At 53.0% G+C, this 12,183-nt stretch overlaps 1 protein-coding gene across 1 annotated transcript in view; it reads right to left on the bottom strand.

Annotated features, from left to right (window-relative positions):
• Window positions 1–1,579: 1,579 nt before the first annotated feature.
• GPAA1 (glycosylphosphatidylinositol anchor attachment 1) overlaps window positions 1,580–12,183 on the bottom strand; it is a 28,344-nt gene continuing 17,740 nt past the window's right edge. Inside the window, exons 11-13 of the mRNA XM_040352079.1 lie at window positions 9,698–9,894; window positions 6,529–6,699; window positions 1,580–2,816 (exon numbers count right to left, since the gene is read on the bottom strand). Coding sequence (XP_040208013.1) covers window positions 2,573–2,816; window positions 6,529–6,699; window positions 9,698–9,894 — 612 coding nt within the window. The 3' untranslated portion in view covers window positions 1,580–2,572. The remainder of the gene's footprint in view (window positions 2,817–6,528; window positions 6,700–9,697; window positions 9,895–12,183) is intronic.

Consider the following 12,183-nt stretch of genomic DNA (forward strand, 5'->3'; position numbering starts at 1 on the left):
ATGGCACTGGATGGTGGCACTGTTATTGGCACTGGACAGCAAGTGGCACTAATTGGCACTGGCAGGTGGCACTGGTGCAAAAAAAAATAGTGTCACCCCCCTCTCCCTCCAGTATACACCCCCCCCCCTGCCCCCCGTAGTACAGACACCAGAGAGCGGTGTGTGTCCCACGAGCGCGGGGTCCCTCCTCCTCTGTGGGTGTAAACAGAGAGGAGGGCCGCCGCGCTGGGTGTACCAAGATGGCCAGGGCTCCAGAGCTAGGCCGCAGCCTTTCCTGATGCTCGCGGATTGCCGCCGCGGTCACAGCATCAGGAAAGGCCGCGGCTTCGGCCTAGCCCCGGATCCGTGGCACTGCTAGCGGCCATGTTAAATATCGGCCTAATTTGGATAAAAAACGTCCGGTTTCTCCAAAACGGCCAAATATCGGCCGATATATCGGTCGCCCTCTAATGTACAGTGTGATCAGCGGGGGAGGGGAGATGTTGCCGTGTTCCTCTCTGGTAAGTCTCACACGCAGCTCATGAAAACCTTTTATTTAATCATTATCTTTCATAAACAGATGAAGTGTTATTCGGTTTGTAGGGATATTCCTTAAGAGAAGTGCTCCGCCCTCTATCCACGACAGACCCCGCCCCCGCAGAGCCTGGACGTCTGAAAACCCCATTCTAGCAGCATGGGAGGGCGGGGCATAAGAGAGATGACACACATTGCTACACTGAGGACACACCTCCCTGGAATCTCAGGAGCGGTTTGAAGTCTTTGGGGGGGGGGGTGGGGAGTCATTTCTACGTCCGGCCAGTAAGCCCGCCCCCTCTCGTCACAATAGTATATATTTTTTTTTTATATTCTCAATAATTTGGTTTGAAGTAAACGCAGCCAGCCGCATAAATTATCCTGCTCGCAGCAATCCTGGAAAAATGCCGCGAGGCCGGACGCCGCGGACAAGGCCGAAGCCGCAGCCTCGCTGTGTTTTCCCAGGACCGCTGCGGACTAGGCCGAAGCCGCGGCCTCGCCTAAAAAATCCTGCCCGCAGCTCTCCGCGATCCTGGGAAAACGCAGCGAGGCCGCACGCCGCGGACTAGGCTGAAGCCGCGGCCTTGTGGTCTTTTCCCAGGATCGCGGCGAGCTGCGAGCAGGATTTTTTGGGCGAGGCCTTTTCCCAGGATCGCGGCGAACTGCGAGCAGGATTTTTTAGGCGAGGCCGTGGCTTCGGCCTAGTCCGCGGCCTTTTCCCCGGATCGCGGCGGACTAGGCCGAAGCCGCGGCCTCGCCTAAAAAATCCTGCCCGCAGCTTTCCGCGATCATGGGAAAAGGCTGCGAGGTCGCGGACTAGGCTGAAGCCACGGCCTTGTGGTCTTTTCCCAGGATCGCGGCGAGCTGCGACCAGGATTTTTTAGGCGAGGCCTTTTCCCAGGATCGCGGCAGACTAGGCCGAAGCCTCGCCGTCTTTTCCCAGGATCGCGGCGAACTGCGAGCAGGATTTTTTAGGCGAGGCCGCGGCTTCGTCCTAGTCTGCGGCCTTTTCCCAGGATCGCGCCGGACTAGGCCGAAGCCGCGGCCTCGCCTAAAAAATCCTGCTCGCAGTTCGCCGCGATCCTGGAAAAAGGCCTTGCCTAAAAAATCCTGGTCGCAGCTCGCCGCGATCCTGGGAAAAGACCACAAGGCTGCGACTTCAGCCTAGTCCGCGGCGTGCGGCCTCGCTGCTATTTCCCAGGATCACGGAGAGCTGCGGGCAGGATTTTTTAGGCGAGGCAGCGGCTTCGGCCTAGTCCGCCGCGTTCCTGGGAAAAGGCCTCGCCTTAAAAATCCTGCTCGCAGTTCACCGCAATCCTGAAAAAAGGCCTCGCCTAAAAAATTCTGGTCGCAGCTCGCCGCGATCCTAGGAAAAGACCACAAGGCTGCGGCTTCAGCCTAGTCCGCGGCGTGCGGCCTCGCTGCTATTTCCCAGGATCACGGAGCACTGCGGGCAGGATTTTTTAGGCAAGGCCACGGCTTCGGCCTAGTCCGCCGCGGTCCTGGGAAAAGACAGGCGAGGCTGCGGCTTCGGCCTTCCTTGCGGCATTTCCCCAGGATCGCGGCGAGCTGCGAGCAGGATTTTTTAGGCGAGGTCGCAACTTCGGCCTAGTCCGCCGCGATCCTGGGAAAAGGCCGCGGACTTTGGAGAAAAGGCCGCGGTCTTTGGAGAACAGGTCCTCTTTGAAGACATCTCCATTGGTGGATAGGAGAGTACACAGTGACATCACAGTGACATCACTCCGATCCTCATTCCTGGTGTTCTCATGGCTCCTCCTACTTCTTCCTCAAAACCCAAAGAAAAAACAAAAAAATCAACAAGAAGTCAATATAAAAAGTCAGTAAATGAAGATCATGCGCGGAAATCTTCTCTCCCGCAGCTTCCGATTCAATAAATATTTCCCAGACCCGTCTGCGGCCGGACCCTTCACCTGAGATTGGCCGCTTCCCGGTACGAGAACAAGATGGCGCTTCCCGCGTCGTCACCCCTCCTGGGCAGATAAAAGGAAGAAGGTCCAGGCCAGGAAGATTTGTCGGGGGAAGGAGGACCACGCCGAGTTCACTTCCAGAAGACCACGTTCCACAGCTGAAGCCAACACGGGTAAATGAAGAAGGCGGTGAAGGGGAAGAGCAAGGATCCGTAGAGGTAATGGTCTAGCATGCCGCCTGCGATGGCCTGCAGGAAGATCTGCCAGCATTCTAAGAAGGAGACGGGGTATTCGATCAGTTCCCTGTACAGGAAGATGCTGCCGAGGAGGGTGGCCGCCGGGGTCACCAGGATGAGAAGAAGGGCATGGAGGAGCCTGGAAAGAGAGGAAGAGAGGCGGGACATGTTATGGGTCATGTGATCGGAAACGAGGCCAGAGCACGACTCCGACATCTCCATACTCCGCTTGTACTCCCCTCCCCCCTAGATTGGGTCTTCTCTGTCAGTCCCTACATTTCTCCATCAGTCCCTTACATGTCTCTGTCAGTCCCTACATGTCTCTGTCAGTCCCTACATGTCTCTGTCAGTCCCTACATCTCTCCGCCAGTCCCTACATTTCTCTGTCAGTCCCTACATGTCTCTGTCAGTCCCTACATCTCTCCGCCAGTCCCTAAATTTCTCTGTCAGTCCCTACATCTCTCCGCCAGTCCCTACATGTCTCTGTCAGTCCCTACATCTCTCCGCCAGTCCCTACATCTCTCCGCCAGTCCCTACATTTCTCTGTCAGTCCCTACATGTCTCTGTCAGTCCCTACATTTCTCTGCCAGCCCTTACATTTCTCTGTGTCCCTACATTTCTCCATCAGTCCCTTACATGTCTCCGTCAGTCCCTACATGTCTCCGTCAGTCCCTACATGTCTCCGTCAGTCCCTACATGTCTCCGTCAGTCCCTACATGTCTCCGTCAGTCCCTACATGTCTCCGTCAGTCCCTACATGTCTCCGCCAGTCCCTACATTTCTCCGCCAGTCCCTACATTTCTCTGTCAGTCCCTACATGTCTCTGTCAGTCCCTACATCTCTCCGCCAGTCCCTACATCTCTCCGCCAGTCCCTACATTTCTCTGTCAGTCCCTACATGTCTCTGTCAGTCCCTACATTTCTCTGCCAGCCCTTACATTTCTCTGTGTCCCTACATTTCTCCATCAGTCCCTTACATGTCTCCGTCAGTCCCTACATGTCTCCGCCAGTCCCTACATTTCTCCGCCAGTCCCTACATGTCTCTGTGTCCCTACATTTCCCTGCCAGTCATTACAGGCTGATGTGCCTCTTCCTCTTCGGGGACCGATGTCCCTTACATATAAGTCGGTGATCGGCTTTTTTCTCCTCACGCTGTCAGCGCTAGCAGAAAAAATAATCGATTACCGAGCTTTTGTTTACATCACATGATCAGCTGTCATTGGCTTCCACGTGGAAAGGGGGCGGATCTGTGAGTCTCAGTGATCGCGGGGCGCACTGCGAAGGGGGAGTCGTCTATTGACGTTCTCCCGGCAATTGGGATCGGCGATGTGGCCGTCATTCGGCTATACCTAGAAAGTCTTCCTGGATCTGCCACCTCTTTGTATCAACACTTTATCCCTAAGATATGAAGCCACCAGGATGGACCTTCCCTCCACACCTCTCTCCGAGGACTCTTTACTTCTTCAGGACACAAACCCCACACTCACCTAGAAAGTCTTCCTGGATCTGCCGCCTCTTTGTATCTCCACTTTATCCCTAAGATATGAAGCCATCAGGATGGACCTTCACTCCACACATCTCTCCGCGGACTCTTTACTTCTTCAGGACACAAATCCCACACCCACCTAGAAAGTCTTCCTGGATCTGCCACCTCTTTGTATCTCCACTTTATCCCTAAGATATGAAGCCATCAGGATGGACCTTCACTCCACGTCTCTCCATGGACTCTTTACTTCTTCAGGACACAAACCCCACACCCACCTAGAAAGTCTTCCTGGATCTGCCACCACTTTATCCCTAAGATATGAAGCCATCAGGATGGACCTTCACTCCACGCATCTCTCCATGGACTCGTTACTTCTTCAGGACACAAACCCCACACTCACCTAGAAAGTCTTCCTGGATCTGCCACCTCTTTGTATCTCCACTTTATCCCTAAGATATGAAGCCACCAGGATGGACCTTCACTCCACGCATCTCTCCATGGACTCGTTACTTCTTCAGGACACAAACCCCACACCCACCTAGAAAGTCTTCCTGGATCTGCCACCTCTTTGTATCTCCACTTTATCCCTAAGATATGAAGCCATCAGGATGGACCTTCACTCCACGTCTCTCCATGGACTCTTTACTTCTTCAGGACACAAACCCCACACCCACCTAGAAAGTCTTCCTGGATCTGCCACCACTTTATCCCTAAGATATGAAGCCATCAGGATGGACCTTCACTCCACGCATCTCTCCATGGACTCGTTACTTCTCCAGGACACAAACCCCACCTAGAAAGTCTTCCTGGATCTGCCGTCTCTTTGTATCTCCACTTTATCCCTAAGATATGAAGCCATCAGGATGGACCTTCACTCCACGCATCTCTCCATGGACTCTTTACTTCTTCAGGACACAAACCCCACACCCACCTAGAAAGTCTTCCTGGATCTGCCGCCTCTTTGTATCTCCACTTTATCCCTAAGATATGAAGCCATCAGGATGGACCTTCACTCCACGCATCTCTCCATGGACTCTACTTCTTCAGGACACAAACCCACACCCACCTAGAGAGTCTTCCTGGATCTCCCGCCTCTTTGTATCTCCACTTTATCCCTAAGATATGAAGTCATCAGGATGGACCTTCCCTCCACACCTCTCTCCGAGGACTCTTTACTTCTTCAGGACACAAACCCCACACCCACCTAGAAAGTCTTCCTGGATCTGCCGTCTCTTTGTATCTCCACTTTATCCCTAAGATATGAAGCCATCAGGATGGACCTTCACTCCACACATCTCTCCGCGGACTCTTTACTTCTTCAGGACACAAATCCCACACCCACCTAGAAAGTCTTCCTGGATCTGCCACCTCTTTGTATCTCCACTTTATCCCTAAGATATGAAGCCATCAGGATGGACCTTCACTCCACGCATCTCTCCATGGACTCGTTACTTCTTCAGGACACAAACCCCACACTCACCTAGAAAGTCTTCCTGGATCTGCCACCTCTTTGTATCTCCACTTTATCCCTAAGATATGAAGCCACCAGGATGGACCTTCACTCCACGCATCTCTCCATGGACTCGTTACTTCTTCAGGACACAAACCCCACACCCACCTAGAAAGTCTTCCTGGATCTGCCACCTCTTTGTATCTCCACTTTATCCCTAAGATATGAAGCCATCAGGATGGACCTTCACTCCACGTCTCTCCATGGACTCTTTACTTCTTCAGGACACAAACCCCACACCCACCTAGAAAGTCTTCCTGGATCTGCACCACTTTATCCCTAAGATATGAAGCCATCAGGATGGACCTTCACTCCACGCATCTCTCCATGGACTCGTTACTTCTCCAGGACACAAACCCCACCTAGAAAGTCTTCCTGGATCTGCCGTCTCTTTGTATCTCCACTTTATCCCTAAGATATGAAGCCATCAGGATGGACCTTCACTCCACGCATCTCTCCATGGACTCTTTACTTCTTCAGGACACAAACCCCACACCCACCTAGAAAGTCTTCCTGGATCTGCCGCCTCTTTGTATCTCCACTTTATCCCTAAGATATGAAGCCATCAGGATGGACCTTCACTCCACGCATCTCTCCATGGACTCTACTTCTTCAGGACACAAACCCACACCCACCTAGAGAGTCTTCCTGGATCTCCCGCCTCTTTGTATCTCCACTTTATCCCTAAGATATGAAGCCATCAGGATGGACCTTCACTCCACACCTCTCTCCATGGACTCTTTACTTCTTCAGGACACAAACCCCACACCCACCTAGAAAGTCCTCGTCATTGTCCCCGATCATCTAGAACCTGACTTATCACTTATGTGAGGGAACTTCTTGGAGGTGATACTTACTTGGGCCCCACAGGCTGGACCACGGCAGCCACGGGTACAAGGGTGACGGCCAGGATGAAGCCCAGGGAGAAGTTGATGACGGCGATACAACCCAACAGGACAGCCAGATATAAGAGGGAGATGAGCTTGAGGGTCATCCATCCCTGATCCGAGCCGGAGCCGGTCAGAACCCTGCCGAGAGAGAATCCCACCATAATGAGAACCAAGAAACGTGAAATCTCACCTCTGTACAGTCTCATTCCTGCTGCTGCATCTAAAAAAATGCTGACTGAATGGAAAAAGTCCAACAGGCCAGAGCTGGAAGCTTGGAGGGGGAGGGGATATCCCTTTACTGCCCTGATAGGGAATACAGCAGAACCGTCTGCAACTGAATTATGAGTTTTAGGCTGAATTCACACGCGAGCGCAGCGTCTTTACGCCATTTTCCGGCATTTCTTGCAAGTTTGTGTGCAGCGTTTTTGGGATTTGGCGTATTTTTATTGGCCAATAGAGAAAACTATTATCTGTTGCATCATTTGGTGCTCGGTATTTCAGCTTTTTTAGCTTTTATTTCTTCTTTTATTATTAATTTGTTATAATGTTTTTTTTCGTTAGGGTTAGGAGTTGGGGTTAGGGTTATTTATTATTATTTTATTTATTATATGAATAAATGTAAATTAAATACACAAATAAATGAAAAATAAATACATAGGGCCAGATTCACGTAGAATCGCAGCGGCGTAACGTATCGTAGATACGTTACACCGCCGCAATTTTTCATCGCAAGTGCCTGATTCACCAAGCACTTGCGATGAAAACCTGCGCCGGCGGGCCAATTCAAATGGGCGTGTGCCATTTAAATTAGGCGCGCTCCCGCGCCGGACCTACCGCGCATGCTCCGTTTCCGAACTCCCGCCGTGCTTTGCGCGAAGTGATGTCATTTTTTCGAACAGCGACGCGCGTAGCGTAATTCCATATTCCCGGACGGCTTACGCAAACGACGTTATTTTTTACATTTCGACACGGGAATGACGGCCATACTTTATACAGCAATACGTTTGCTGTGTAAAGTTAATGCAGCAAAAAAAACGACTAACTTTGCGACGGGTAAACTATACTAGCGGCGACGTAGAGAACGCGAAAAACCGTTGTGAATCGCCGTAACTGCTAATTTGCATACCCAACGCTGGTTTACGACGCAAACTCCCCCCAGCGGCGCCCACGGTACTGCATCCTAAGATCCGACAGTGTAAAACAATTACACCTGTCAGATCTTCTGGCTATCTATGCGTAACTGATTCTATGAATCGGTCCCATAGATAGAACAACAGATACGCCGTCGTATCTCCACTGTGAATCTGGCCCATAGTAACAATAAATAGGTAACCCTGAACTTTAACCCTTAGCCCTTAAAAAAAAAAAAGAGTTTGGGTGTTATTATATTATTATTAATAATACTAATAATAATAATATATTTAATATTTTTTAAGATTAATTATTATTTATGTATTATTACATATTATTCATTTATTTTACTTATTTGGCATGATTTTTAGTTATGTGTGTATTTATTTTACATTTATTTATTCATATATTATTACTAGGGGTTGAAGTAAAGTTTCGGTTGGGATTAGGAGTTGGGGTTAGGGTTATTGATTATTGTGTCTCTGTTATTTATACGCCTGTAATTTTCTATGATACTGTATTGCTATGAATTTTTCTACTACTTTGTATAATAAATTAATTATTTTTTATATATTTTTTTTGATTATTATTGTTGCCTACACAATCCCAACCTTAGAGGTTTTCATATTCAGGGTTATTTATTAAATATTTTTATGAATAATATATTTTTTTGTTCGAGTTTGGGTGTTATTTTATTATTATTATTAATAATAATAATAATAATAATAAAAATAATATATTTAATATTTTTTACGGTTAGAGGTTAATTATTTAATGAGTTCTGGAGTGGGGGTGTGGAGCGGAGACGTGGAGCGGGGGCGTGGAGCGGGGGCGTGGAGCGGGGGCGTGGAGCGGGGGTGTGGAGCGGACATGTGGAGCGGGGGCGTGGAGCGGAGATGTGGAGCGGAGATGTGGAGCGGAGATGTGGAGCGGAGATGTGGAGCGGGGGCGTGGAGCGGAGATGTGGAGCGGGGGCGTGGAGCGGGGGCGTGGAGCGGGGGTGTGGAGCGGACATGTGGAGCGGGGGCGTGGAGCGGAGATGTGGAGCGGGGGCGTGGAGCGGAGATGTGGAGCGGAGATGTGGAGCGGGGGCGTGGAGCGGAGATGTGGAGCGGGGGCGTGGAGCGGAGATGTGTAGCGGAGATGTGGAGTGGGGGCGTGGAGCGGAGATGTGGAGCGGGGGCGTGGAGCGGAGATGTGGAGCGGAGATGTGGAGCGGAGATGTGGAGCGGGAGCGTGGAGCGGAGATGTGGAGCGGGGGCGTGGAGCGGAGATGTGGAGCGGGGGCGTGGAGCGGGGGCGTGGAGCGGAGATGTGGAGCGGGGGCGTGGAGCGGAGATGTGGAGCGGAGATGTGGAGCGGGGGCGTGGAGCGGAGATGTGGAGCGGGGGCGTGGAGCGGAGATGTGTAGCGGAGATGTGGAGCGGGGGCGTGGAGCGGAGATGTGGAGCGGAGATGTGGAGCGGGGGCGTGGAGCGGAGATGTGGAGCGGAGATGTGGAGCGGAGATGTGGAGCGGAGATGTGGAGCGGGAGCGTGGAGCGGAGATGTGGAGCGGGGGCGTGGAGCGGAGATGTGGAGCGGGGGCGTGGAGCGGGGGCGTGGAGCGGAGATGTGGAGCGGGGGCGTGGAGCGGAGATGTGGAGCGGGGGCGTGGAGCGGAGATGTGTAGCGGAGATGTGGAGCGGGGGCGTGGAGCGGGGGCGTGGAGCGGAGATGTGGAGCGGAGATGTGGAGCGGAGATGTGGAGCGGAGATGTGAACCGTCTTCATAGAGAATTATCGATTTTTTTCCCCTCCGGTGTTTTTGAGCTTCCAGCAGATAATCCCTCTGGTGTGGATGGGCCCTTAAGGTGGACTGGGTCTTAAGGTGGACTGGGTCTTAAGGTGGACTGGGTCTTAAGGTGGACTGGGTCTTAAGGTGGACTGGCCCCTTCACCACACGTCCCTCCACCTTCCACGGACCAGAACCCCCAGGGTGTCCAGGCGGCTGCCCGGCGCTCATACCTGTGTGTGTTGTGGGGCAGCGCCAGCCCAGCCACGTAGATAGCGATGGCGATCAGCACCACGGCCTCGGACTCGGACACGGGGAAGTGATCGGTGGCCATCTCCTGGCTCATCACCGGTAGGTAGTAGAGGCTGAGGCCGGTAGCGTGGCAGATGACGATCGGGGTGGCCAGGGACAGGATGCTGGGCCTGGTGTCCTGGACAAAGGAAGACATAAAAACATAAAATACTCAGCACCCGAGTTCCAGGGACTCCCGGAACTTTCCATACACGAGGGTATCAGACCCCGCCCTAGAGGAGCTTACAATCCAAGGTCATACAGACTACAGCCAGCTTGGAGAGGAGACAACTAACCTTTGTCTTTAGACTGTCGGAGGAAACCCGGATTAGCTCAGGTTTTGAATGTTGAATGAAACTGCGTGTAGGAAGGTAGCCACCCTGCCAAAGTCCCATTGTATGTAGGAATGTAGCCACCCTGCCTGGGTCCCCCTGTATGTAGGAATGTAGCCCCCCTCTCTTGGTCCCCCTGTATGTAGGAACGTAGCCCCCCTCTCTTGGTCCCCCTGTATGTAGGAAGGTAGCCCCCTCTCTTGGTCCCCCTGTATGTAGGAATGTAGCCCCCCTCTCTTGGTCCCCCTGTATGTAGGAATGTAGCCCCCCTCTCTTGGTCCCCCTGTATGTAGGAATGTAGCCCCCCTCTCTTGGTCCCCCTGTATGTAGGAATGTAGCCCCCCTCTCTTGGTCCCCCTGTATGTAGGAAGGTAGCCCCCCCTCTCTTGGTCCCCCTGTATGTAGGAATGTAGCCACCCTGCCTTGGTCCCCCTGTATGTAGGAATGTAGCCACCCTGCCAAAGTCCCACTGTATGTAGGAGCGTAGCCCCCCTGCCTGGGTTCCCCTGAATGTAGGAACGTAGCCCCCCTCTCTTGGTCCCCCTGTATGTAGGAACGTAGCCCCCCTCTCTTGGTCCCCCTGTATGTAGGAATGTAGCCACCCTGCCAAAGTCCCCCTGTATGTAGGAACGTAGCCCCCCTCTCTTGGTCCCCCTGTATGTAGGAATGTAGCCACCCTGCCAAAGTCCCCCTGTATGTAGGAACGTAGCCACCCTGCCTTGGCCCCCCTGTATGTAGGAATGTAGCCCCCCTGCATGTAGGAAGGTAGCCCCCCTCTCTTGGTCCCCTATATGTAGGAAGGTAGCCCCCCTCTCTTGGTCCCCTGTATGTAGGAATGTAGCCCCCTTGCATGTAGGAAGGTAGCCCCCCTTTCTCAGTCCCCTGTATGTAGGAAGGTAGCCCCCCTCTATTGGTCCCCTAATTGTAGGAAGGTAGCCCCCCTGCCTTGGTCCCCCTGTATGTAGGAAGGTAGCCCTCCTCTCTTGGTCCCCCTGTATGTAGGAATGTACCCCCCCTTTCTCAGTCCCCCTGTATGTAGGAAGGTAGCCCCCCTGTATGTAGGAAGGTAGCCACCCTGCCTGGGTTCCCCTGTATGTAGGAATGTAGCCCCCCTCTCTTGGTCCCCCTGTATGTAGGAACGTAGCCCCCCTCTCTTGGTCCCCCTGTATGTAGGAAGGTAGCCCCCCTCTCTTGGTCCCCCTGTATGTAGGAACGTAGCCCCCCTCTCTTGGTCCCCCTGTATGTAGGAATGTAGCCCCCCTCTCTTGGTCCCCCTGTATGTAGGAATGTAGCCCCCCTTTCTTGGTCCCCCTGTATGTAGGAACGTAGCCCCCCTCTCTTGGTCCCCCTGTATGTAGGAACGTAGCCCCCCTCTCTTGGTCCCCCTGTATGTAGGAATGTAGCCACCCTGCCAAAGTCCCACTGTATGTAGGAGCGTAGCCCCCCCTGCCTGGGTTCCCCTGAATGTAGGAACGTAGCCCCCCTCTCTTGGTCCCCCTGTATGTAGGAATGTAGCCACCCTGCCAAAGTCCCCCTGTATGTAGGAACGTAGCCACCCTGCCTTGGCCCCCCTGTATGTAGGACTGTAGCCCCCCTGCATGTAGGAAGGTAGCCCCCCTCTCTTGGTCCCCTATATGTAGGAAGGTAGCCCCCCTCTCTTGGTCCCCTGTATGTAGGAATGTAGCCCCCTTGCATGTAGGAAGGTAGCCCCCCTTTCTCAGTCCCCTGTATGTAGGAAGGTAGCCCCCCTCTATTGGTCCCCCTGTATGTAGGAAGGTAGCCCTCCTCTCTTGGTCCCCCTGTATGTAGGAATGTACCCCCCCATTCTCGGTCCCCCTGTATGTAGGAAGGTAGCCCCCCTTTCTCGGTCTCCCTGTATGTAGGAATGTAGCCCCCCTTTCTCGGTCTCCCTGTATGTAGGAATGTAGCCACCCTTTCTCGGTCACCCTGTATGTAGAAATGTAGCCCCCCTCTCTTGGTCGCCCTGTATGTAGAAATGTAGCCCCCCTCTCTTGGTCGCCCTGTATGTAGGAAGGTAGCCCCCCTGCCTTGCTCCCCCTGTATGTAGGAAGGTAGCCCCCCTGCCTTGCTCCCCT

Source organism: Rana temporaria, chromosome 5 (genome assembly GCF_905171775.1).
Source record: "Rana temporaria chromosome 5, aRanTem1.1, whole genome shotgun sequence".
NCBI classification, from domain to species: Eukaryota; Metazoa; Chordata; class Amphibia; order Anura; family Ranidae; genus Rana; species Rana temporaria.